Raw genomic sequence first — 27703 nt, 5'->3', positions numbered from 1 at the left:
AAGAGGCTGGTTTGACACAATGATTTACTTAGACACCCTTCATTAGACAGTGCATATAAAGCACTATTTAGTTTAAAACATTTGTGTGATATTTTTTTTAATTTCCAGAAAATTAAATTACCAAGACAGATTTTACTTTAAAGTAGCACGTTTGCTCCCTTTCCCACAGAAAAAGAGCAACAGGATAACTAGAGACTATTCGCAGTGGCACACACATCATTAGTGGCACCCATTCCCTCCTACTGAATAGAAATTAGTGCCTTAAAGTTTATTATCTAACATAGAAATATGCTTCAAATGTTGGGGGAAATCCATGTCCATAAGTGCCAAGTAGGATACAAGGTAATTCATTTAGGGAGTTCCTGGAGAGAATTGAGATCGTGCAAAAACCTGGAATCACGCTTTTTGAGTAGACCCTACCCTGCAGGAATGTGGATATCAGGGAGAGGTAGTCCAAACCAGTTTGTCAGGCAGCATAACATGACTCTGCCTCCCTAAAACATCCTTCCCCACTGCACTTACACACACACACACACACACACACGCACACTCCAAAACTCATAGTAACACATACACTGGCCCACAGTTCTCCATTCCTTCTTTTTTTAAAAATTGAAGTACATTTGAGTACAATATTAGTTTCTTGGGTATAGCATAGTGTTTCCTTATTTTCATAGATTATACTCCTTTAAAATTTATACCAACGGCTGATTCATGTTGTGGTTTCACAGAAAACAAAATTCTGTAAAGCAATTATCCTTCTATTAAAAAATAAATAAAATTTTAAAAACTTATTACAAAATAATGGTTATAATTCCATGTTTTATACAGTATATTCTTACCTATTCTTATAAAAGTAGTTTGTATCTCTTAATCCTATACCCCTATCTTTACCTTCTACCCACTACTTTGCTTTCTAAATCTGTGAATCTTTTTCTATTCTGTGATGTACATGTTCATTTGTTTTATTTTTTTAGATTCCATAAATAAGTGATATCATACAGTATTTGTCTTTTTCTGTTTGACTTATTTCACAAAGCATATTATTATCTAGGTCCATCCACATTGCTGCAAAAGGATAATCTCATTCATTTTATGGCTGAGTAATACTCCAATGTATATGTGTACCACATCTTCTTTATCCATTTGTCTATTGATGAACACTTGGTTTGCTTCCATATCCTGGGTATATCTTTTCAAATTAGTGGGGTTTTTTTCTGGATATATACCCAGGAGTTGAATTGCTGAATCACATGGTAGTTCTATTTTCAGTTTTTTAGGGAAGCTCCATACTGTTTTCCATAGTGTCTGTACCAATTTGCATTGCTACCAACAGCGGGAGTGGACTCTCTGGACTCTATATTATGTTCCATTGATCTATGTGTCTTTTTGGTGCCAGTACTCTACTGTTTTGATGACCTAGCTTTGTAGTATAGTCTGAAGTCAGAAAGAGTGATATCTCCAGCTAACCAAATCCAACAATATATAAAAAAAGGTCATACATCATGATTAAATGGGATTTATTCCAGGGTTGCAAAGATAGTTCAGTTCAGTTCAGTCGCTCAGTCGTGTCTGACTCTGCGACCCCATGAATCACAGCACGCCAGGCCTCCCTGTCCATCACCAACTCCCAGAGTTCATTCAAACTCATGTCCATTGAGTCGGTGATGCCATCCAGCCATATCATCCTCTGTCATCCCCTTCTCCTCCCGCCCCCAACCTTTCCCAGCATCAGAGTCTTTTCCAGTGAGTCAACTCGTCTCATGAGGTGGCCAAAGTATTGCAGTTTCAGCTTTAGCATCAGTTCTTCCAATGAAAATCCAGGACTGATCTCCTTTAGAATGGACTGGTTGGATCTCCTTGCAGTCCAAGGGACTCTCAAGAGTCTTCTCCAGCACCACAGTTCAAAAGCATCAATTCTTGGGCACTCAGCTTTCTTCACAGTCCAACTCTCACATCCACACGTGACCACTGGAAAAACCATAGCCTTGACTAGATGGACCTTTGTTGGCAAAGATGATTCAATATTTGCAAATTACTCAATGTGATATACCACATTGACAAAAGGAAAGATAAAAAAAATCACTTGATCTCCTCAATAGAGATGACTAGATACCTGCGGTCACCTTATCTATGACAAAGGAGACAAGAATATACAGTGGAGAAAAGACAGTTTTCTCAGTAAGTGGTGCTACAAAAACTGAACTGTTACATGTGAAAGAATGAAATTAGAACATTCCCTAATACCATACACAAAAAGTAACTCAAAATGGATTAAAGACCTAAAGGTAAGGCCAGACACTCTAAAACTTTTAGAGGAAAACATAGACAAAACACTCTTTGACATAAATTGCAGCAAAAACTCTTTTGACTCACTTCCTAAAGTAATGAAAATAAAAACAAAAGTAAATAAATGAGATCTAATACAACTTAAAAGCTTTTGCACAGCAAAGGAAACCATAAACAAAACAAAAAGACAATCCTCAGAATGGGAGAAAATATTTGTAAACAAAGCAACCAGCAAGGAACTAATCTTCAAAATATACACATAGCTCATGCAGCTCAATATCAAAAAAACAAATAATCCAGTCCAAAAAATGGGCAGAAGATCTAAACAGACATTTCCCTGAAGAAGACATACAAATGGCCAAAAAGCACATGAAAAGATGCTCAACATCACTAATTATTAGAGAAATGCAGTCAAAACTCTGAGGTATCACCTCACACTGGTCAGAATGGCCAGCATCAAAAAATCTATAAACAATAAATGCTGGAGAGGGTGTGAAGAAAAGGTACCCTCCGACACTATTGGTGGGAACGTAAACTGGTACAGACACTATGGAGAATAACTAAAAAACTAAAAACAGAGCTACCATATGACCCAGTAATCCCACTCGTGGGCATATACGCAGAGAAAACCATAATTTGAAAAGATATATGCACCTCAACATTCATTGCATCACTGTTTACAAAAATGAGGACTTGGAAGTAACCTAAACGTCCATCAACAGAGGAACAGATTAAGAAGAAGTGATACATCTATACAATGGAATAGAATTCAACCATAAAAAAAAAAAACAGTGCCATTTGTAGCAACATGGATCTACAGATCATTATACTGAGTGAAGTCATACAGACACAGAAAGACAAATATCATATGATATCACAGGTATGCAGAGTCTAAGAGAAAGGGTACAAATGAATACATTTACAAAACGTAAGCAGAGTCACAGATATACAAAACAAACTTATGGTTACCAGGGGATAAGGGGCAGGAGGGATAAACTGGGAGACTGGGACTACCATATACACACCACTGTGTATACACTAGGCAACTAATAAGAACCTGCTGCATAGTGCAGGGAACTCTACTAAGTGTTCGTAATGGCCTAATTGGGAAAAGAATCTTTAAAAAAGAGTGGGCATATGTATTAATATATGTATAACTGTTTCACTCTGCTGTATTCCTGAAATTAACACAACATTGCAAATCAACTATACTCCAATAAAAATTTTTTTAATTAAATTGGAAGGAGACGGGTAAAATTATCATTATTTGCAGAAGACAAGATACTTTACATAGAAAATCCTAAAGTCTCTATCCAAAAACTATTAGAATAAATGAATTCAGCAATTGCAGGATACAAGATTAATAAGCATTATCTGTTCCTTTTCTATATACTAACATGAACTATCAGAAAGAGAGTAAAAAAATCCGCTTAAAATTGTATCAAAAAGAATAAAATTTCTGAGAATAAACTTAACCAAGGTTGTGAAAGACCTATACTCCAAAAACTATAACATACTGATGAAGGAAACTGAAGATGATACAGATCCCATGCCCTTGGATTGGAAGAACTAATATTATTAAGATGCCCATACTACTCAGAGCAATCTACAGATTTAATGCAATCCCTATCAAAATACTCAGGATGTTTTTCACGGAACTAGAACAAATAATCCTAAATTTTTATGCTCCCACACATACACACACACAAAAAAAAACAAACCCATACACACACGCAAATTGCCAAAGCAATCCCCATTCCTACTAAAAGCAGCAGATGGAAGGAGCCATGAAATTGTTAAAATAAGATTCGTTTTGCCTCTTCTCTGAACTAACCTGCTCCCTGATCTTGAGACTCAGGCTTTCTGGAGAGCTGGTCAACTGAGCAAGCCTCAGTAGACTAAGAGTTTAGATCTGACAGCAATACCCAGGGCTTTCCCTCCTTATGATGGATAACTGTTGTACAATGGTTCACAGCTAGAGTACTGAAGTCAGACATTTCTAGGTTCAAATTTCAATTTCTGTATTTTAGTTATATCAATGTTGGAAATCTACCTAACATCTATGAAAGTGAGAGTTATAATGGTACCAAATTAATAGTGTTGATGTAAAGATTAAGTGATAAAATGTAAATATCATGCTGAACAGAATGTCTGGCGCATAAGAAAGACTCAATAAACACTGGCCATTTACATCATTAAATCCTCAGGGGTGATTATTTATACTTTCACCTATATTTAGGAATATTTTTTAACAAATTAAGTAAATCCTGGAGCGCTAAAATAATATTTAAGAGAAAGTATTTTGGTTTCATCTACTTAAACCTGGCTGCTGGTTAGTGGAGGGCCTCAGGAAAATAACATCTGGACATGGATCTTAATTTCCAGCCTTAGGCTTAATTTCTAGTTCCCATCAGCAGCAATCTGGCACCATTCTGATGTCCTCATGCAGCTGCATATGTGGGAAGGTCATATTTCAGCTCACACGATTTTCTTTTGCCACTGTTATCACAAGAGCTAAATTGATACGTGTAAGTCTAAAAATATTCTTAGATACAAGCTTCCTGTGACTAATTAATACTGCCATATGTTACCAATCAACCTCTGAGACCATAAAAATCTCTCTTTTGCCTGGTTCCTCTGCTTTTAATGCAGGTGGAGCAAAAGCCACAAGCCCTCTTTAGAGTTTAAGACAATTAATTATGGCTGCAGGGACACCCCAAAATATAATCAAACTTCTCAGACTTCATGTGAGTTTTAGTGCACAACAGGTGCCCCTTGATTCCAAATCTGTTGTCAAATTTTTCTTTCTCAAAAATCCCAGATTCATCCTAAGTCAAAAGCCAAGCATACAGTGAGTTAACTATAATATACGTAATAAAGTCCTTGTCAGTGATGTTAATGAGAATCAATATTCGTGAGCAGTACATGGTCTCATGCCCTAAATAAACTCTAATTAGGAGTATACCTCATTTCTGTTCTTCCTCTAAACTCAGATCAGTCAATCAGCAAGAACAGCACAGCTCTAGATAAATGGGAAGATAGGAAGCCAGACACATGACATATCTAAAAGATACAGTTAGAGAATCATGAAGAAACAGGATGAACTTGATCAAAGACAGAGATGAAGGAAGAGAAAATTTCTGCAAATGAAAGATAACTGTTTTTCTTTCCCCCGTAAGTGTGTATCTTATCATTTCCCCCTGTCAAACAGAATCTTGATTCACGATGTACAAGAAGAAGTTGAAAAACAGTTTGATGTTAAAGAAGATAACCCAGGCAAGCACAGCTATGCAAAATATAATAACTGGAACAAGGTATCGTATAAAATGCCTGTACTTCCAAAGAGAAAAATGTTACCCTCAACATTTGTTGTCACTGAGTTATCTTTTATTCTAATCTCTCAAAATTGGTTTTGTTCCTAAGATTGTTGCTTGGACTGAAAAAATGGTGCATAAGCATCCTAAAATGGTCTCTCGTATCAAAATTGGAACTACTGTTGAAGATAATCCACTGTATGTTCTCAAGGTAAAAGTAATTCAAGAACTACTGATTCTTACTATTGTCCAAAAATGTGAATTTAAGAGTTACTTTGTGACACAACTAGCTAGTTCTTATTTACTTAGTGTTTATTTTTGGCTGTGCTGGGTCTTCATTGCTGCTGGGGCTTTTTCTCCAGTTGGGCCACTTTTGTGGGTTTTTCATTGCAGTGGCTTCCCTTGTTGTGGAGCACAGGCTCTAGGGCACACAGGCTTCAGTAGCTGGGGCTCTCGGGCTCTAGAGCATAGGCTCAATAGTCGTGGCACAGGGGCTTAGTTGCTCCTTGGCACGTGGGATCTTCCTAGACCAGGGATCAAACCCATGTCTCCTGCCCTGACTGGCAGATTCTTATCTACTATGCCACCAGGGAAGGCCCTAGCTAATCTTTAGACAATAAAACGTCTTATTTCTTTGAAGAACATGTAAGCTTTAGACAACCATTCAAGAATAGAAGTGATGGATGGTTTTAGGTGGGACCAAGAAAGTCTATGAATAAACCACTTGACAGACACAGTGGACAAAATCAGACAAGTCTCTTATCTTATATCTTTATTACAAGAGCATATGATGCCCCTGGTGTATACAACAGTGTTTCATCCATTAAAATTCAGGGAAATGGACAACGAAATGTCAAGCAGAAAAGAAATTTAAGAATCATATAATTGTAGGAGTCCAGTACAGTAAGTGAGGCATTTTAACTGTGTTGATAGGGATTTCCGTCTATGACTGAGTTGACAACTGCCATTCAGCTGCTGCTGGATTTCCGTACATCCAAAGACATTGCTCCCTAAAGCATCCTCACAATAACTGAGAAGCCCTTCCCTACTCTGAATTCCCATCCATTCGTGATCTCCAACCACTCAAAACAAATATAAATTCTCCAAATGACAGCCCTTCAAATATCCAGCCTTATTCCTCCTCCCCACTGCAACACAACTACAGAGTCTTTCCCACTTCTTGTTTATGAAGTAACAAAAACAAAAGAAAATGGCAGAAACAGAAGCAACTTTATAATCTATATCTCAGACCAAAGGATGTTAGCAATAAAACAAGAAAAACAATAGATTGTGATTTTTTAATTAATTTATTTAATTGGAGGCTACTTTACAATATTGTGGTGGTTTTTTGCCATCCATCGACATTTTTTAAAACTCTAAAAGCCACTCTGACATGAAGAAAAATTTTTGAAAAATATACTGTGAAACAGATGAATTATGTATTTTAAAGATACAGACCATGGTCCTCCCTGAGAAAAATAAGTGCACACACAGTGACTCATGCCACAGGAAACAGGTGAAATAATTGCTTTGAGACTATGAATGAGTTCTTGGACAACAAGAGATCAGCGTGTGAGTTCATGTAAAATAACGCCTCAAATTTATTTTTTAAAAGATTGGGGGAAAGGATGAAAGAAGAAAGGCTATTTTTATGGACTGTGGCATTCATGCACGAGAATGGATCTCCCCAGCCTTCTGCCAGTGGTTTGTCTATCAGGTAAGTCAATTGGAACATTCAGGCAACTCTCCTTTGACTGTCAAGTCTCCAGCACTTCACTGGGTGGCAACACCCCTTTACAAATGAGTGCAGTTCCACTTAACTAGAAGAGCCCACATTTGGTGCTGTTAGGGAATAAAACACTCTGGATTTTACTCATCATTGAGGTTTTTTTATAAAATTGACACCTTCCATCAAACTTCTTGAAATCCAGATGATGGTTTATAAAATTTAAAAAAAAATTGGCTACAATATGGTTTTTTTCTATAGTTAAGTATGGAAAATCTGAAATTATCTTTATACTTAAAATCTACAAAATTGGCCTTACTTTGGTGAATTTAAAGCACAGAACACTAGTTCCCACTTAGATATTTAATTGGCTACACACACTTTTGGAAGATTCATACTTGAATTTCCTTTCTAAGTGAAAAATAACTCACTTTTTAAAAAGGTAAATCCAGTTTATGGGGCTTCCCAGGTGGCATGGTGATTAAGAATCCACCTGCCAAGCAGGAGATGCAAGTTCGATCCCTGGGTGGGGAAGATCCCCTGGAGAAGGAAACGGCAACCCACTCCAATATTCTTGCCTGAAGAATTCCATGGACAAGAGGAACCTGGCAGGTTACAGTCCGTGGGATAGCAAAAGAGTCAGATACAATCTAGTGACTAAACAACAACAAATCCTGTTTATAAGTTTGTTCTTCCTCTCACTCTATTTCTATTGTATTCTGATTCCCACGATCTTTTAACTCTCTCTTTTCTGCCAACTTTTGCATATAACATGCTGTTGAAATACAACATCACAACCACTTTCAGGGCAAGTTTATTTCCACTATGAATGAATCTGCCAATCATGTATATTATCATATGTGAAACGAATCGCCAGTCCAGGTTTGATGCATGATACAGGATGCTCGGGGCTGGTGTACTGGGATGAACCAGAGGGATGGGATGGGGAGGGAGGTGGGAGGGGGGTTCAAGATGGGGAACACATGTACACCCGGGGCAGATTCATGTCAATGTATGGCAAAACCAATACAATAATGTAAAGTAATTAGCCTCCAATTAAATAAATTTAAAAAAAATAAAGTGGAGGCTGAGGAACAAAAAATAAGAATGTAACTGTTCAGAATTTTCTACTGATAAAGTTCAAATATGCAAAGATGACTCATTTAAAAAATTTTACACAAATGATTTTTCTAAATAAACAGAGTTCATAATTTTTTTAAAAAAGTTAAAAAATAAACCGATTTATCCCTGCAGTTGTTTTAGTGCTTCAGCTGAGGGCCAAGAGCTCTGCTTACTAAAGCCTTAAAGGAACACACAAGATAGGCCTATAAGAAATATCTTTTCTTGGGACTTCCCTGGGGTCTAGTGGCTAAGAGTCTCAGCTGCCAATGCAGTAGGCCCAGGTGCACACCCCACTCAGGGAACTAAATCCCACATACCACAGCTAAAGATCCCACTTGCTGCAATTAAAACCTGACACAAATAAATAAACTTATTTTTTAATGAAAAGAAACATCTTGATTCTAGTTCAGATAAACGTGGAAGAGATTGTCCAAGAATAATGAGAGATTTTAGTTAGCCATAAAAAGGCCAGATAACCAGAGAAATTTCCATCTGATGTGAGAAAAGTTGACTGGTCAATCTAAATATTCTAATAATTTTTATTAATAGAGTGTTTTTTTCCTTAATCCTACTTATAATTAATTCATGAATCCTCTCCAATATTTACATGTTCCTATGCTTACACATTCAATCTCTATTTACCTAAAGATGTGAGGATAAGAATCTACTTAAATTGTACTGCTAACTTTTCAACTGGCCTCCATTCTTTTATGAAATGTATCTTGCATTCTACTTTTGGAATGCTACTAGTCTTGGTAATTAAATGATCCTTTAAAGAATATCTGGGCCTCCCTTGTGGCTCAGCTGGTAAAGAATCCGCCTGCAAAGTGGGAGACCTGGGTTCTATCCTTGGGTTGGGAAGATCCCCTGGAGAAGGGAAAGGCTACCCACTTCAGTATTCTGGCCTGGAGAATTCCATGAATTGCATAGTCCATGGGGTTGCAAAGAGTAGGACACGACTGAGTGACTTTCATTTTAAAGAATATTCAGTCAAATTAATTTCACTAGTCTGCATAAGTGTAATTTTTTCTGTCATCTATATGGGTCATTTATCTTTATGCAGTTTAGGTGAAATATGTTTGAAATAATGTGACCTTGGGCAAATGACTTAAGGAGTTGTCGTCATTACAATTATAACCACAGCTCTCCATATGGTAACTAAACTTTATACCAATAGCTTAATTTTTTCCTACTCCTACAGGCTACCAAAACTTATGGTAAAAACAAGATTATGACCAAACTCCTGGACCGGATGAATTTTTATGTTCTTCCTGTATTCAATGTTGATGGATATATTTGGTCATGGACACAGGTACTGATCTGTAATCTCATGTTTAAATTTAGATGATATATTATTTACTGACTTTCATGCACATTGGGGCTTCCTAGGTAGCGCTAGTCGTAAAGAATCCATCTGTTAATGCAGAAGACAGAGCCGATGCAGGTTTGATCCCTGGGTTGGGAAGATTCCTTAGAGAAGGGCATGGCAACCCACTCCAGTATTCTTGCCTGGAGAATCCCATGGACAGAGGAGCCTACAGAGGCAGGCTACAGTCCATAGGGTCACAAAGAGAGGGACAGAGATACAGTGAGTTAGCACACATGCACGTTGATTGTTAGACATTAAGTTTAAGGTTTAGCTAACCAATCAATTCCAATTCAAAAACTCAATTTAGACTAAGGACAGCATGATTTTCTGGTTACACAGGAGTCTTTGAAATAATGTGAAATTTCTGCTTCTGAAGCTAATAATGGAGAAAAATTAAATAAAGCAGTAATTATAAAGGAAATGTATGTTACACAATATGGTGAAAGTATTTATAGCTAAGAATAAAAGTCACTTAGAGACATTATGAACATACTGACTTCAAAACCAAAATCACTATATTCAATCAATTTGGGACAGAATCTGAGGTGAAATAATTATACCAAAAAATCAATAATAGAGTGACACAGGTGTCTGTCTTTTATGAGAATTCTTTATGCCCTGCTGTTGCTAAGATTAATTTTGAGATTTCAGACTGACACTATCACAAAAAGTTCTTTTCTGAAAATTATGCTCCAACAATCACAATTTGACCTGTATTATATCTGAATCTGTAAATGGTAAAAGGTGTAATGAAGTTAAAATTCAAACTACAGATAATTTCAGAACATCAGGGATTACTTTTTAATACTCAGAACTAAACAACAGTTTTAAAACTGTATTTTTTATCAAGGCCTTATAATATAAAAACAATGTTTCTGAAACTATTACAAGTTATAAGAAAATGTATATTTTCTTTAATGAGTCTCAGGTTAACTAGATAAATTTCAAATAAAGCTATAGACACCTGCAGAGAGAATCTGAAATGATCAAACTGAAAAATGTAAACTTGTGTAAACACTTCCATCATTCAATCCTGTAGAACCGTATGTGGAGAAAAAATCGTTCCAGGAACCAAAATTCCAAATGTATTGGAACTGACCTCAACAGGAACTTTAACGTCTCATGGAACTGTGAGTAGCAGACAAGATCTCAAGGGAACTAGCTCTAAAGAGTCTTTAGACACTGGATTTAGTTAAACTACCTACTTATTTTAGGAAAGATAGGTATTCACTAAGTGTCAATTTTCTAACCTAAAAAATGAAAGATACATGTCCATCCCAAATGTCATAACTATCCCATCTCCCCAGCTTTCCCCCCAGCAACCATAAGTTCACACTGGATATTCAAAATGGATAACCAACAAGGACCTACTGTATAACACAGGGAACTCTGTTCAATGTTATGTGCCAGCCTGGATGGGAGGGGAGTTTGGAAGAGAATGAATACATGTTTATATATATGGTTGAGTACCTTTGCTGTCCACCTGAAATTATCACAACATTGCTAATCACTATCCCAATACAAAGTAAAAAGTTTAAAAAAATAATAATTTTAAAAGAAAGCTATAACGAAAAATAAATAAAAGATAATCACCACTACTTTAGAAGTATTATGAATGTTTTGTTGACTGGGAGTAAGTAGGGGGTAGGCCTGTTTATAAAACCATCTCTTACTTAATATATCTAGTTTGCTAAAAAGCAGATGCAACCCAGAAATTCAGATCATCTAAACAGAGGTCTCAACTCCCTTCCCTTCCTGGTCTGATAAAATTTGAGAAATACCAGTGGTCAGAACCAACAAATAGGAAGTTCCTCGAATGTTTAGTGGAAAGGAACATCTGGGGCAAAGAAAGTAGAAAGGTTTCATAGAAAAGCAGAGGCCTGCTACATCAGATGATATACAGCAGCTACACAAATATGATTTTATCATTATACACATTCAAGGAGAAACTACCAGTACCCCAATTCATAAATTTCTTCTTTATCTAATACTGTTGAAAATACCACCTCAGCATCTAATTTTATTCTACCATAATGAATATGATAAAAGCATATATCCCTAAATGAAAGCTGCCTAATGAAACAGATTAAAGAAACTCAGGCTCAGAGAAGGTAATGTACACTAGCCTCCAACAAGTCAAATCTGTGGCTGAATTGGAACTGACTCCAAGCCCTGGCTGCTTCTGATGCATTATTCCCATGACCCTTAGAAATGGAAGTAAAATAAACAAGGCTAAGAATAAGAATATTCAAGTGGGCTAAGCACCAGGAACACTAGGGAAGCCCTATAAACCTGGAAGACTAAAATGTTAGAAAAAAAAAATGTGAATCTGAATCTATATCAAAATAGGTAGAGGCTGTACTGGGGGGGGGTGGGTTAGGGGAAGAGGGAGACAGATTTTGATCTCAATCCTCCATGTCCTCTGCAGCTTTCCCTAACACCAATGATCCATGTCAGGAGATCTATCGGGGTCCTGCACCAGAGTCCGAGAAAGAGACCAAAGCTGTCAGTGACTTCATTCGAAGCCACCTAAAATCAATCAAGGCCTACATTACCTTCCATTCCTACTCCCAGATGCTGTTGTTTCCCTACGGGTATACATCAGAACTGCCACCGAACCACAAGGACCTGGTATGTAGGGAAAAGTCTGTGGTTATGCATTGGTACCACCAGTGCCTTTCAGTCTGTTCATCATTAACAACTTGGATTATTTTGAAAAAATTCACATACCAAAGAAGAAAACTAGTGAAGTCTACCTTAGAGTTAAAATCACAGTCTTGTTAGTTTTTCATGTGATAAACATATATAGATAATAAAATCTTTTGATGTGATTTTAAGATAAAGCCACTATGAAGAAAGGTCTAGCCTACCAAAGTAGAATTCCATTACTATCCAGATGACTGTGTAGTTAAATGTTTATCATGAATCATAACATAAAACAGAGAGCAAGAGCCTAAGACAACAGCAAATACATCTTGCTATTCTTAACCCGAGACATCAGATTTAAGGAGAGCCATTGTATTTTTATCTTCTTGATCAACTTAGAAATTATATTAATTTTAAGCTTCTGCACCAAAAAATATACTCTTTCCAAAATTTTGATCCACTTGGACTACAAGGAGATCCAACCAGTCCATCCTAAAGGAGATCAGTCCTGAGTGTTCATTGGAAGGACTGATGTTGAAGCTGAAACTCCAGTACTTTGGCCACCTGATGCGAAGAGCTGACTCATTTGAAAAGACCCTGATGATGGGAAAGATTGAAGGCAGGAGGAGAAGGGGACGACAGAGGATGATATGGTTGGATGATGGCATCACCGACTCAATGGACATGAGTTTGGGTGGACTCCGAGAGTTGGTGATGGATAGGAAGGCCTGGCGTGCTGCAGTCCACGCGGTCGCAAAGAGTCAGACACGAATGAACGACTGAACTGAACTGAACTGAAGCATTCTTTTCCTTTCTATGAAAACTAGTTTGACCATGTTAGCTTAAAAAAAAAAAAAAAACTTCTGCATATGAGAGATATTAAATATGTCTAACTGCTACAGAAGAAATAATGCAGAAAACATTCAATGTCCCAGATCCCATGGGGCTAGCAAATATAATATCCAACAAAAGCTGTAATTCTATACCGCCTCAAAAAAATTTTTTTTTTAATTTTTTAGAGGTTACAATTGTCATTCTGACTTCAGAATGTTTTCAACATTTCATTTTGAGTAGGAGCAGAGATTTGAACCAGTAATTAAAACTTTCTGTGTATACACAATAAATATACAGATAATATGTGGTCCATAAATGATCTGAATTTGGGAAAGACAAATATCCAAAGTCAAAAAGAAACTCAGAGGAAAAAGAAAGAATATGTTTTTTTAGAAGGAAGGCCAGAAGGCAAAAAGGAAAGAGGAAGGGAGAGAGGAAAGAGAAGTGAGTATAAAGGAAGGACAGAAACACAAAATGAGACGTGACTTTACTATGTATAACTAATTCCACATTTAGAGGCCTCACATTAACAACTGGAGAAGAAAATGGCAACCTACTCCCATATTCTTGCCTGAAGAACTCCATGGACAGAGGAGCTTGGTGGTCTACAGTTCATGGAGTCGCAAACAGTTGGACACAACTGAGCAACTTTAACTCACTCACATTAACAATATGTGTTAATCTTACTTAAAACAAATTTCTCAGTCATTTGTTTTATTTTGATCTTCAAATGGCAAATAACCAGTAAAACTGACCTTTTTAATCCCCAGTAAATTAACTGCGCTTACTCCTTGGAAGGAAAGTTATGACCAACCTAGATAGTATATTAAAAAGCAGAGACATTACTTTGCCAACCAAGGTCCATCTAGTCAAGGCTATGGTTTTTCCCGTGGTCATGTATGGATGTGAGAGTTGGGCTGTGAAGAAAGCTGATCGCCAAAGAATTGAGGCTTTTGAACTGTGGTGCTTGAGAAGACTCTTGAGAGTCCCTTGGACTGCAAGGAGATCCAACCAGTCCATTCTAAAGGAGATCGATCCTGGGTGTTCATTGGAAGGACTGATGCTCAAGCTGAAACTCCAATACTTTGGCCACCTCATGTGATGAGTTGACTCACTGGAAAAGACTCTGATGCTGGGAAGGATTGGGGGCGGGAGGAGAAGGGGACGACAGAATGAGATGGCTGGATGGCATCACCGACTCGATGGACATGAGTTTTAGTGAACTCCGGGAGTTGGTGATGGACAGGGAGGCCTGGCGTGCTGTGATTCATGGAGTCGCAAAGAGTCGGTCATGACTGAGCGACTGAACTAAATAACTAACTAACTAAATTAACTGCATTTACATAGTATCCAGTTACTCTACTCTAATGTCCCTTTCTCTCCAGGCCAAAGTTGCAAAGATCGCCACTGATGTTCTATCAACTCTATATGAAACCCACTACACCTATGGCCCAATAGCATCAACAATTTGTAAGTTTTTCCTATTACTTACTGTGTCGTTTCCCCTAATTCTCTTTTACAGATACTAAGGAAAGCTAAAGAATTCATAAAATAGCACATATGGAATTGCTAATTTAAACTTCAGTTTTAACAGGAGATTCTGAATTATATGGAACTCAGAAGATAGATTCTACCTTTTGAGAGGATAAGATTTTTCTAGAAGCAGATTATACTGAACCTTTACAAGGTGACAAGGTCAACAGGAATAATTACATCAAGACAAATTTACAGTTTAATTCTTCCACCTTCCTATTCTCTACCACCACCACCACCACCACCAAAGCTGTGGCACAGTCCACCTTTTTTTTTTTAATCATTTAGCTTTGACTGGACTCTTTCTAGTTCTACTTCTTTTTTTTTATTTAATGTCTCAGAACCACTTCTTATTCTTCACTATTTTTAAACTTTCTTTGTCTTTCCATTTTGTTAATTATTGATTTAAATTTCTTACAAGTCAGGCACTGTGCTTTGTGCTTAGCCCTTGATTTTCACAATCTCATTTACTCCTCACAATATTCTATGAGGTATGCAGTACTTGTAGCCAGCTTAATGGGGATACAATCCCAGGTTTTAAAAAAAAAAAAAAACAAAGTCCATGATCCTAACCACTGTGCATATACTCATTTCCCATTTGGTTTTACAGCTAAAATAACTAGGCTTTTCCATTTCCAAGCAATAAACAGAAATTCATTTAGTTTTCACAAAAGACCCTTAATTCACACCCTGGAAAGTGAGACCATTTCTTCTCCAATCCCACCGAACTTAGTTTGGAAATTCTTTAGTAAAAACCACCCTTTCGCCAAACTATTCCCAAGCTTCAGTTCTTATACCCAAACTTTCCAAGAAATTTCAATGAAACTGCTTATATAGTCTTAACTTCCTAACAAAATTTAATTCCTCAAAAGCAAGGATTATACTTCAGAGGTCCTCTCAGATCATATGATATCTAGTACAGGGCATGAACAAAAGCAGAATTGATTCTCATAAACTTACTCAATGAAATGGTGTCATAACTTGTCCAAAAGAAGTAAACATGGATTGAAACCACAACAAAACTAAACTTGATACAGAGTAACATATATTACTCTCTAGAGCCATGATAGCCAACATTTTTAGCACTAAGACTATGGCTTAACTTTTAAACATTTCATGGATCAACTCACCAACACTAAATACAAATGATTATTTCCATTATACTTTTGGAATGTGTGGATTGAAAAAATAAACATGTGCATTCTGTGGGTTCCATGTAATAACTCTACTTGGCCATACATTATAAATCACTTCCCTAGCCCAAGCTGAAAGAATAAACTGTAACTAAAAGTCTATATCCTCAACAATTGCTGTGGAATTTGAAAATGCTGCAGTCATCGCAACAATTTCTAGAGCCCATTTACTGGAGGTTCCCTTGGTGAAATTGGAAAAATGACTTAAAAAGCCAGACAAGTTCCATTCTTCGAGAACATTCATCAGCAATCACATATCAACCAGCTGTGAGCTTCAAAGGGTTGAAGAGAAAATACAGTGAAACAGCCAATTGCCAGCATCCAAATAGATCTTGCTGCAAAATAACCAGGCCAGGGATTCATTACACACACAAGTGGATAACAAGATTTCAAAACAGGTGATGTACCCAGCTATATGAGTGGACAGAAGTAAGCAAAGAACCAAAGGACAGAATGTCAGCCTAGTGGATACTGGGAAATAGCAGGGCCAGATAAACCAGCCAGGTATGATGTAAGAGTAATTTCTACATCATAATAAGGGAAAACACACAAATATTCTTGGCAGCAAAGAACAAAGGGTTGCGAGCAGAAACAAACTTTGCAAATGGCAGCTAGGGCATCAAAGGATTATTACTCTCACACTTTCAACATACATACACACACACACACACACACATACATTCATTCATGTATATACATATATGTATATGGAAAAATACATGTATGTGTATGTGATGTATGTATTTGTATTTGCATCTATGAAAATTATGAGCATACTAGAGCTATGCATTTGCAGTGCATCACAATCATTTAATAAGCAAGAATTTATGGAGCACCTGCTTAATAGCCCAGCACTTGGACTTTTGAAAGATAGATGAAAGACACAAATGCATTCAAAGAGTTACCTTCTAACTGGGAGGAGGAGATGACTAAAGACAACACAGCTTCATGCCATCACGTGTCACTTTAAAAATGGGAGGATAAAGAGGAATTATTATTCTATACAACTATGTTGTATTTTAAACTTTTTGATTATATATTATAAAGATTTTTTAAGCAATTCAGATTTAGAAAGAATTGCCTCTTCCATATATGGGCCGCAGCAAATTGATAGATGTATAAAACTCTAAGGAGTCACTGCTTTAATAAAACATTTGATTAACATCTGTTAATCAAATATTCATGAGAAGCAGGGGTAGCCAAGCAGTTGACTTCATAAGAACAGAGAAAAGATGCACCCCACGATTAAAGTTTACTCATTTCAGTATTCTAATTGTCATTTAACATGTTCCAGGATTTGGGGGAAGCAACTAGCATTTACCAGTATTTTTCTCTCTGATTTAATGGAGAAAGAAAAAGATCTGAGAGCATTTTTAAAACCCAAACTGTGGAAAGATCCCTGGCCTCCAGAAGAACATAAATATATCTGCAATTTTAACCTAATAAGCAAATAAGTTCAAACTGTAAAATCTAAAACCAGAAGGAAACCTAGATGATCTAATTTATGGTTCTCAAGCCTGACTTTCAATTAGCATTATCTGAGGAGATTATACAACATGCAGATGATCAGGTCCTGTCCCCAGAGATTCAGATTTCATTAGTCAATGATGAAGCCCAGGAATCTGAATTTTCTTAAAGTGATTGAAGCAATTCTAAGATCAAACTAGGGTGGAGAACCACTGATATAAGCCAAACCCCTCATTCATAAACTATGAAATTGAGATACAGAAAGATTTGATCCCATAGGGGCTAAATAGGATCAAAAATAAGCATTCCAGATCACAAACTGTACACCATGAAGCAGCACTATTCAGATGACACAAAAATTGATATTAAAAGATCATGAAATGCTTATATTTGCATACTGACAGCATAGCCAATCCTTTACCATCTTAGAAATAACTGAAGATAGTGCCTGGTTAGCAAGAATAGTTCACTGAATTGATAGAAACCAAGGAATTGCATCAATAATGTCATCTGTCTATGGTTCACATAATGAATTAAAAAGTTAATTTCAAAGTGCCATTCTTGTTGCCTTCCTACAGAACAAAACTGATAGCTCTGCTCTTGTTTCTCAACTCTAGAGTACTGTTCTCTACACTTTCAGTTCAGTCACTCAGTCATGTCCAACTCTTTGCAACCCCATGAACTGCAGCACACCAGGCCTCCCTGTCCATTACCAACTCCCACAGTCCACCCAAACCCATGTCCATTGAGTCAGTGATGTCATCCAACCATCTCATCCTCTGTCGTCCCCTTCTCCTCCTGCCCTCAATCTTTCCCAGCATCAGGGTCTTTTCCAATGAGTCAGCTCTTCACATCAGGTGGCCAAAGTATTAGAGTTTCAGCTTCAACATTAGTCCTACCAATGAACACCCAAGACTGATCTCCTTTAGGATGGACTGGTTGGATCTCTTTGCAGTCCAAGTGACTCTCAAGAGTCTTCTCCAACACCACGGTTCAAAAGCATCAATTCTTCAGGGCTCAGCTTTCTTTATAGTCCAACTCTCACATCCATACATGACCACTAAAAAACCATAGCCTTGACTAGTCGGACCTTTGTTGACAAAGTAATGTCTCTACTTTTTAATATTCTGTCTAGGTTGGTCATAACTTTCCTTCCAAGGAATAAGTATCTTTTAATTTCATGGCTGAAATCACCATCTGCGGTGATTTTGGAGCCCAGAAAAATAAACTCAGCCACTGTTTCCACTGTTTTCCCATTGATTTGCCATGAAATGATGGGACCGGATGCCATGAACTTAGTTTTCTGAATGTTGAGCTTCAAGCCAACTTTTTCACTCTCCTCTTTCACTTTCATCAAGAGGTTCTTTAGTTCCTCTTCACTTTCCGTCATAAGGGTGGTGTCATCTGCATATCTGAGGTTATTGATATTTCTCCCAGCAATCTTGATTCCAGCTTGTGCTTCCTCCAGTCCAGCATTTCTCATGATGTACTCTGCATATAAGTTAAATAAGCAGGGTGACAACATACAGCCTTGACGTACTCCCTTTTCCTATTTGGAACAAGTCTGTTGTTCCATGTCCAGTTCTAACTGTTGCTTCTTGACCTGCATACAGATTTCTCAAGAGGCAGGTCAGGTGGTCTGGTATGCCCATCTCTTTCAGAATTTTCCACAGTTTATTGTGATCCACACAGGCAAAGGCTTTGGCATAGTCAATAAAGCAGAAATAGATTTTTTTTCTGGAACTCTCTTGCTTTTTCGATGATCCAGTGGATGTTGGCAATTTGATCTCTGGTGCCTCTGCCTTACTAAAACCAGCTTGAACATCTGGAAGTTCACAGTTCACGTATTGCTAAAGCCTTGCTTGGAGAATTTTGAGCACTACTTTACTAGTGTATGAGATGAGTGCAATTGTGCATTAGTTTGAGCATTCTTTGGCATTGCTTTTCTTTGGGATTGGAATGAAAACTGACCTTTTCCAGTCCTGTGGCCACTGCTGAGTTTTCCAAATTTGCTGGCATATTGAGTGCAGCACTTTCACAGCATCATCTTCCAGGATCTGAAATAGCTCAACCGGAATTCCATCACCTCCACTAGATTTGTTCGTAGTGATGCTTCCTAAGGCCCACTTGACTTCACATTCCAGGATGTCTTTACCACTCTACATTTCAAAAGGAAAAAAATCAAGACCCCCAAATTTGTAGCTCAACATCCAATATCTATCCACTAAGACATTTGAACTGAAATTATACAAGGGGCAATAGATGTGGGGAAAAAACAATTTCAGTCCATGCCATGCATCTAGAGCTTCAGCTCTTGCTAAAAAAAGAATTTTGACTCTTGTTGATATAAAAGCGCATGTTATTAGTTTAAAGGATATTGATATGTTTTTCAAAATCATACAAGTTAACTCACCAGTGTCACTTTATGTGGACTTCTTTGCGATGAAACCAGATTGTTAGTTCAGTTCAATTTTATTTTGACTTGTTCTGAGTATATTACAGTGAGTTCCTTGTGCTTAACATGCCTTGAAAAGAGTAGGAAATTTTCTTCTTATTGTCAATATTTTAAGAAAATGTGAGCAGAATAGAAGATTACCTTGCAGAACTTGATTAAGACTTTTTTAAGAGGACTACAGATTGACATATGGTGAGTAGGACAGTACAATGGTTAGTCATACAAACTCTGAAGACGTGAAGCTTGGGTTTGATTCCTCATTCAACCACTTACTAGCTATGGGTCCTTTTTTGCAATTGAAGTACTTTTTTTCTTACACTATTACATTAGCATCATGCTTCAGTTCAGTTCAGTTCAGTCCCTCAGTTGTGTTCGACTATCTGCGACCCCATGAATCACAGCATGCCAGGCCTCCCTGTCCATCACCAACTCCCGGAGTTCACTCCAACTCATGTCCACAGAGTCGGTGTTGCCATCCAGCCATCTCATTCTCTGTCGTCCTCTTCTCTTCCCACCCCCAACCTTTCCCAGCATCAGGCTTACAGTACATTAATTCAGTATTTTTGCAGATTATAGTTTAATCATAAGATAATAGCTATAATTCCCTGTTATACAGTATATCCTCATCACCTATCTATTTTCTACATCTAACTATGTTGTCTTGGACTAAACTGCTTAACTTCTCTGTGCCAAAATTTCCTCTTCTGTAAAACAGCAATTGGTACTAAATCATAAGGTTCTGATAGGAGTTAATGAAATGAGTTACCATACATAAAGCACTTAGAAGGGTGCCTGATATTTAGAAAGTGTTTGTTATTATATTTTATAAATATATCCACATATTTTAGTGGGTAGAGTTCAGTTCAGTTCAGTCGCTCAGTAGTGTCCGACTCTTTGCGACCCCATGAATCACAGCACGCCAGGCCTCCCTGTCCATCACCAACTCCCGGAGTTCACTCAAACTCATGTCCATCGAGTTGGTGATGCCATCCAGCCAACTCATTCTCTGTCGTCCCCATCTCCTCCTGCCCCCAATCCCTCCCAGCATCAGAGTCTTTTCCAGTGAGTCAACTCGTCGCATGAGGTGGCCAAAGTATTGGAGTTTCAGTTTTAGCATCAGTCCTTCCAATGAACACCCAGGATTGATCTCCTCTAGAATGGACTGGTTGGATCTCCTTGCAGTCCAAGGGACTCTCAAGATGGAGACAAATAAAAGGCTAAGCAACATGTTCAACAAAGTTGTAGAATAATATATTCTTAACAAGCTTTTGAACTGTGGTGTTGGAGAAGACTCTTGAGAGTCTCTTGTACTGCAAGGAGATCCAACCAGTCCATTCTAAAGGAGATCAATCCTGGATGTTCATTGGAAGGAACGATGCTGAAGCTGAAACTGCAATACTTTGGCCACCTCATGCGACGAGTTGACTCACTGGAAAAGACTCTGATGCTGGGAAAGTTTGGGGGTGGGAGGAGAAGAGGATGACAGAGAATGAGATGGCTGGATGGCATCACCGACTCTGTGGACATCAGTTTGAGTGAACTCCGGGAATTGGTGATGGACAGGGAGGCCTGGCATGCTGTGATTCATGGGGTCGCGGAGAGTCGGACACGACTGAGAGACTGAACTGAACTGAACTGAACTGAAGGGACCTGTGGCATAATAACAAATGATCAAGCATTCATGTCATCAATTATCAGAAGGAGAGGAGAAAGAGAAGGGTGGAAAAAATTATTTGAAGAAATAAAGACTGAAATTTCCCAAATTTCCTAAACACATATACCAACATACTTAAGAAACGACTGAACCACAAACAGAACAAGTTCAAAGAAACTCACATCAAGAAACACCATAAGGAAAGTTCTGAAAACTAAAGACAAAGTAAAAACTCTTGAAAGCAATGAGACAGAAACAATCTAAGGGGGAGAAACAATTCAAATGACAGCAGATTTCTCATTTGAAACCATAGAAGGTCAAACGGGTAACATTTTTCAAGTGCTAAAAGAACTATAGATCATAAATTCTATATTCAACAAAGACATCCTTCAGAAATGAAGAGGAAATAAAGACATTCTCAAAGGAAAACTGAGAGAATGTGTTACCTGCAGACCTATGCTTTAAAGATAGGTAGGGAAAGCTCTCCAAATAAGAAATAAATAATAACAAGGCCTGAAACTATGGAAAGGAAAGAAAAACAACAGATTAGGGAATGAATGAAGGATAAACAGACTATCTTTCTCCTTATGATAGTTAAATCAATATAATTCCATCTGATGTGGGGTTTAATATATGTAGAGAAGTAATTGAGACAATTGTATTTTAAAAGTGTGAAGGGGGAAAGAATCTAAAGACAAATAGGATTTCTATATATTACCTGACATGCTAAAACATTGATACCAGTAGATTGTGATAAATTATGTATATATATTGTAATACATAGAATGACCACTAAGAAAATTATACAAACTGATACACTAAAAAGCAATATTATAAATACAACAAAATGGAATCCTAAAAATATGAAAAATGGAGGGATCAAACAAAAATCAAATAGTATGATGGTAGATTTAAGGGATATCGATAATTTACCTACATATATTAATTAAAAGGCTGAAATTGGCAGGGTGGGTTCAGAAAAATATGACAACAATACACTGGCTACAGGAAACCCCATCATATATAACATAGGTTGAAACCGAAAGGCTGAAAAAGAGATATATCATGCAAACATTAACCAAAGAAGGAGTGCTATACTATACACCAATAAAGTAAATTTCAGAACAAAGAAATTTGATAGAAACAAAGAAGAACATTAATGATAAAAGGGTCAATCCACCAAGAAGACAAAATGACCCTGAACAAGTGTGTGTAAGCCAATTTCACCTAGGATGCTTCTGCTAGTTAATTTTAAATCCATTTTCCCAGACACCTTCCTTTAAGACACAGTAAATCAGAGAAAGGTGGCAGCAACCCCTGGCTTTCATCAACCTCCCTGGCTTTCATCAGCCTCCCAAACATTCCAACTCACATGTCAATGCGGAAGCAAGGCTTCACATATCCTTCCGCATCAAACTCTGTGTATTTGGCAGGTGCTGTGCACAGAACTGAGGGGGAAAAGCACATGAAGCCAACTATTGCCTCAGAGATCCTGCACAAGCCCCTCCCAGGAGTTCCCCCTACCTTCTACCCCAGGGCTAGACAGGGTTCTTGCATTTTGTCAAGGCTGGACACCCAACAGTATTTCTCTGGCTGTTCCAGGCCACACAGCTCCCCAGTGTTCTGCCACCAGTCCCCAGATCCCTAGTAGGAGGCACCTATCCCCTGACTGATTCTAAACATATCCTTTTGTCTTCCTTGCTTTGCCCTTTCTTTTCCCCATCACTGCTCTCTCTGAATTCCTGTTTCTGTTAATAGCATGTGGATTTTTCCCAGCTATTCAGATTGAAATCTCTATTATTTTCTTCAAATCCTGTGACTCTTCCATTCCAGCATTTCTTATAGCAAGCCCCACCAATTCTGTTCCCTGTGTGGTGACTCTATGCTAGTTCAGGCTTTTACTCCACAATACCTCCTAACTGGTCCCTTTCCAGTGCTATCGGAAGTACAGCACTGAAATGACTCTAACTGGTTTCCAAACAAAACATCTTTCCTGACTTAGACTTTCTGAACTTTGCCCACAAATTCTTGCTGTTCCATTTTCCAGTTCAGCTGGCTCTCACTGGTCCCTAAACCCTTCCATGATTTCCATCCTTGTGGTTCACTGGCTAGAATGCCTTTCTTCAATCCCCATCTGGAAAAACATTAGACTTTCTTCAAGGCTCTCTCCAAATATGATCTCCATCATAAAGGTGGTATTTCAGCAGGTAATGAGCATGAAATGTCATCCCCTTCACCAGGCCTAATCTCTTTCTTCCTCTGAATCTTCACAAGATACTGTACCTTTCCTATGATTCTTTAATAGTCTGTCACATCTCTACTGATTTGCATATTTGACTTCTTTCCCCACCAACTCTAAGTTCCAGACACACCAATAGTATCTTCTTCATCTCTGCACCTGTACCACCCACCCTCTACAGTTCCCAGTAAAGTGCATTGCACATATTAAAGGTCTGATAAATACATATTGAATAACTTTAAAGCCAGCCCTATCTCTCTAACAAAATATTCTTTCTCTACTTCTTCATCACAACTTTGAATTCTTATCTTTCAAATCTAAAATGTTAGAATCAGTTAAACTCATTACTTTTTCTAAAACATAAGTAATTTTATATACAAAATATATATTTTTCTATTATGTAAGTCAAAATGTACAAAAATGTATTTATAGTATTTATATATACTTATATGAAGCTTGTATATAACCTCTAGATGTTTATATTTTTTGTCTTTTTAACAAATAATATTCTTAGTACAATTTCACAAAAACTGACATGGAAATGTTGGATTCGGGGAATTAAACACATCCTTAAAATAACTGATTTAAACTTTCTCTGTCTTTTAACTACGAAATATTTTATCCTAGTAACATAAATGGAAACAGACCTGAACTATTACAAGGAATCTAATTTCTTGAATCTTGTATGTATTATCCTTCCTGGTGGGTTTTCAGTGACCCACCCACTCCTGAGCTGCTTGCATTTGTTCAGACCACCTCCATCTATGACAATGTGCACCCAGAAAATGAACCCAATTTAGACTCAAAATGATGTAAGCAAAATGTGTTTCTGAATATGCAGCACATATTTAAAGCATGTGGTGGATTCCAAAACCATGATTATTTTTCACTCAGCACTGCAGCCTCACACACAGAGGAGCCTGGCGGGCTATAGTCCACGGGGTCGCAAACAGCTGGACATGACTGAACACACTAGCATGCACTATACTATGCAGACCACTACTCTCATTCATTACTGCAATTAATTGTACGTATAATTATTTTTCATGGATAATTGAAAAAATGTTAACATTTGTTTCTAATTAAATATATACTGCTTATGTTTTACAGACCCAACATCAGGTTCTTCTTTAGACTGGGCTTACAACCTGGGCATCAAACACACATTTGCCTTTGAGCTCCGAGATAAAGGAAGATTTGGTTTTCTCCTTCCAGAATCTCAGATAAAGTCAACGTGTAAAGAGACCATGCTAGCTGTCAAATTTATTGCCAAGTATATCCTCAAGCATTCTTCATAAAGAATTGCCCTCTGTTTGGAATAAGTCAGTTAATTCTTCCCATGCCTTTCACTAGACAGTCAAATCTTTGCTTATACCTAGATTGGTTTCCACATCACCTGAACAGGTCCTTTCTTGCTCACTTAAGTCCTATGTCATTTCTTTTTGCCTTTATTTACTCTCCATAACATCCTAACAAATAGCTTTAGGTGAAAATTTAACCAAGTTAATGTAACACAGCACGAAGTATTATTTTGAGTATTTTGAAAGGTAATAGACCCTGGTACATGAGACGAAAATGAGAACCTTCACTTTCTTCAGAACCACTTTCACCATGTGGTTTCATCATTTCATGTGCCAATATAATAAAAATAAAACATGTTCCAAAACTCACCTTCTGTTTTTTATAATTTATGTTCTCTACATTCCTCTATTAGTATTAATAATCATGCATTAATTCTTTCTATGCATTCTGTTAACACAGAAGAATATCTTCAACTTTTAAAAACATATTTTGCCTACATATATTTAATACAAGTAGACCATGTTTATATCTTCACAAAGCAAAAGGATGTTCTAGAAGGAAATAATGTATTTTATTTAAAAATGAATCGCAGTGCCTTAAACAACCAATCCAGTTCTCATCAACATAATGTAGAGTAAATTCAAAACAGTTTAATTTAAAGTGTCATAATCAGAGGAACTACCTGCCAAAACACCTCTTGGCGGTTACAGACACAGCCAGAATGTCTGATCAGCTGCAATCCCTGTCTAACAATGGATAGAAAAGAAGCCTGGAAATATAGTACAAATTGGAAAGAGAAAGAGAAAGTCATGTTGACTAAGGTCAATCGGAGTAACTTATTACCGTTATACGTCTATAACCATATTGCTTAAGACAGTGTTACAGAATACCTTTTCCCTAACTTTATTCTTCTATATCTTATCATATGATAACACTGGTATCCACATTCTGGAAATTCAGAAAGAGATGATTGACGAGAATTTAAGTGAGATTTAAGTAGAGAGTTCCTTGACTTTCTATAAACTTCTCAAAACAATCTGTATAAAAATTTAGAGGATCTTAAAAGATTCCGAGAAACCAGGTTAACAAATAATCTGGGACATTCCTTATGGCTCCTTTAAGGCCCCACAAAAGAAAGTGAAGTGAAATCGCTCAGTCGTGTCCGACTCTTTGCGACCCCATAGACTGTAGCCTACCAGGGCTCCTCTGTCCATGGGATTTTCCAGGCAATAGTACTAGAGTGGATTGCCATTTCCTTCTCCAGGGGATCTTCCCAACCCAGGGCTTGAACCCGGGTCTCCCTCATTGTAGACAGACGCTTTACCATCTGAGCCACCAGGTAAGTCCACAAAAGAAACAGTGTCAGCAAATCTACAAGGTGATGGTATATAGTTAGAAAGTAGGTAAAAAGTTTCCCATGCAGAACTGTCTAAAACCTATATAGGGAAACCTATATGAAACTAATAAAATTGCTCTACAGATAGAGGAGGAAAATGCGACAGAGACAAAAAATGATAAAGCCCTGATTATAAGACTAAACTGTCCTTTATAAAAATATAATATCTATACCTAAACATTTGGCATTCAAAACGGGCTCAGAACACAGGAATATAAATGTGTTCCATTAAATATGCCATGTGAGAATTATACACTCATTCACACTTACTCAGCTGATAAAAGACTGAAAGAAATTGTAATCTTAAAATGTACATAAAATATTTTTAATTCCATTAGGCCTTTAGGTAGTAGAGATAAGAGAGATAATCCCAATTGTTGAATATCATCCAGTGTTCACCCAGTTTATAAAACGCACAAAAGTTTTACTCACCATTTTATTTGAGCCTTTATATAGCTTAGTATTTCTTTTCTCAATCAGACAGAAAGCATTTGAGTGACAAAAAATAAAAAATCCTTACAAGATCATTCATATCTTAATTAAATACCTTTTGCATGATATCTTAGATATTTGCTTGAGTTCATGTGAATTGTGAAAATAAATATGTGAAGACAATACCTACATTAAAATTTTAAAACTAAAATTTCATTCTATTTATGGAAAAGTTTGAGCAATCAGTGGTTGATTCTTCCCTTGTCATTTCTCATTTATCAGTAAAATGACTGTGTATCCAAGTAACAAGTAGAGCTGTCCCATAAAATATTCTTGACAATATCTCACAAAAAGTCTTCTAAATTATCGTTCCTATTCTAGTGTTCATACCACCAAATTCACTCAAGAAACATTGTTTCATATTTTGAACATTTTTATGGCAATGATCCAGGAGCTGAGACATATGTCTTCATTACAAGAGAAAATGAAATATCTTACTGATTATTTTTAGTAATGCAAATAAATTTTAGTTTCCAATGGGCATTATGACTTCAAACTGATTTTAAAATGCCACATCAGGGACTTCCTTAGTAGTTCAATGGTTAAGAATCCACCTGCCGAGATATTTCTTGAAGATGGCAGAGGAATAGGACGGGGTGACCACATTCTCCCCCACAAAATCAGCAAAAGAACATTTGAACGCTGAGTAAATCCCACAAAACAACTTCTGAA

The 27703-nt window shown here is 37.2% G+C and overlaps 1 protein-coding gene across 1 annotated transcript in view; it reads left to right on the top strand.

Annotated features, from left to right (window-relative positions):
• Positions 1-25502, top strand: part of CPA3 (carboxypeptidase A3) — a 33613-nt gene extending 8111 nt beyond the window's left edge. Inside the window, exons 4-11 of the mRNA XM_055418954.2 lie at positions 5501-5603; positions 5713-5814; positions 7219-7320; positions 9653-9763; positions 10860-10950; positions 12249-12451; positions 14686-14770; positions 24952-25502. Coding sequence (XP_055274929.2) covers positions 5501-5603; positions 5713-5814; positions 7219-7320; positions 9653-9763; positions 10860-10950; positions 12249-12451; positions 14686-14770; positions 24952-25139 — 985 coding nt within the window. The 3' untranslated portion in view covers positions 25140-25502. The remainder of the gene's footprint in view (positions 1-5500; positions 5604-5712; positions 5815-7218; positions 7321-9652; positions 9764-10859; positions 10951-12248; positions 12452-14685; positions 14771-24951) is intronic.
• The last annotated feature ends 2201 nt before the right edge of the window (positions 25503-27703 follow it).

This window comes from Moschus berezovskii, chromosome 1, assembly GCF_049115385.1.
Source record: "Moschus berezovskii isolate FMDL1 chromosome 1, NW_MosBer_1.0, whole genome shotgun sequence".
Taxonomy (NCBI): Eukaryota; Metazoa; Chordata; class Mammalia; order Artiodactyla; family Moschidae; genus Moschus; species Moschus berezovskii.
Note: the sequence above shows the minus strand (reverse complement) of the source record. Positions and strands in the feature narration are given on the sequence as shown.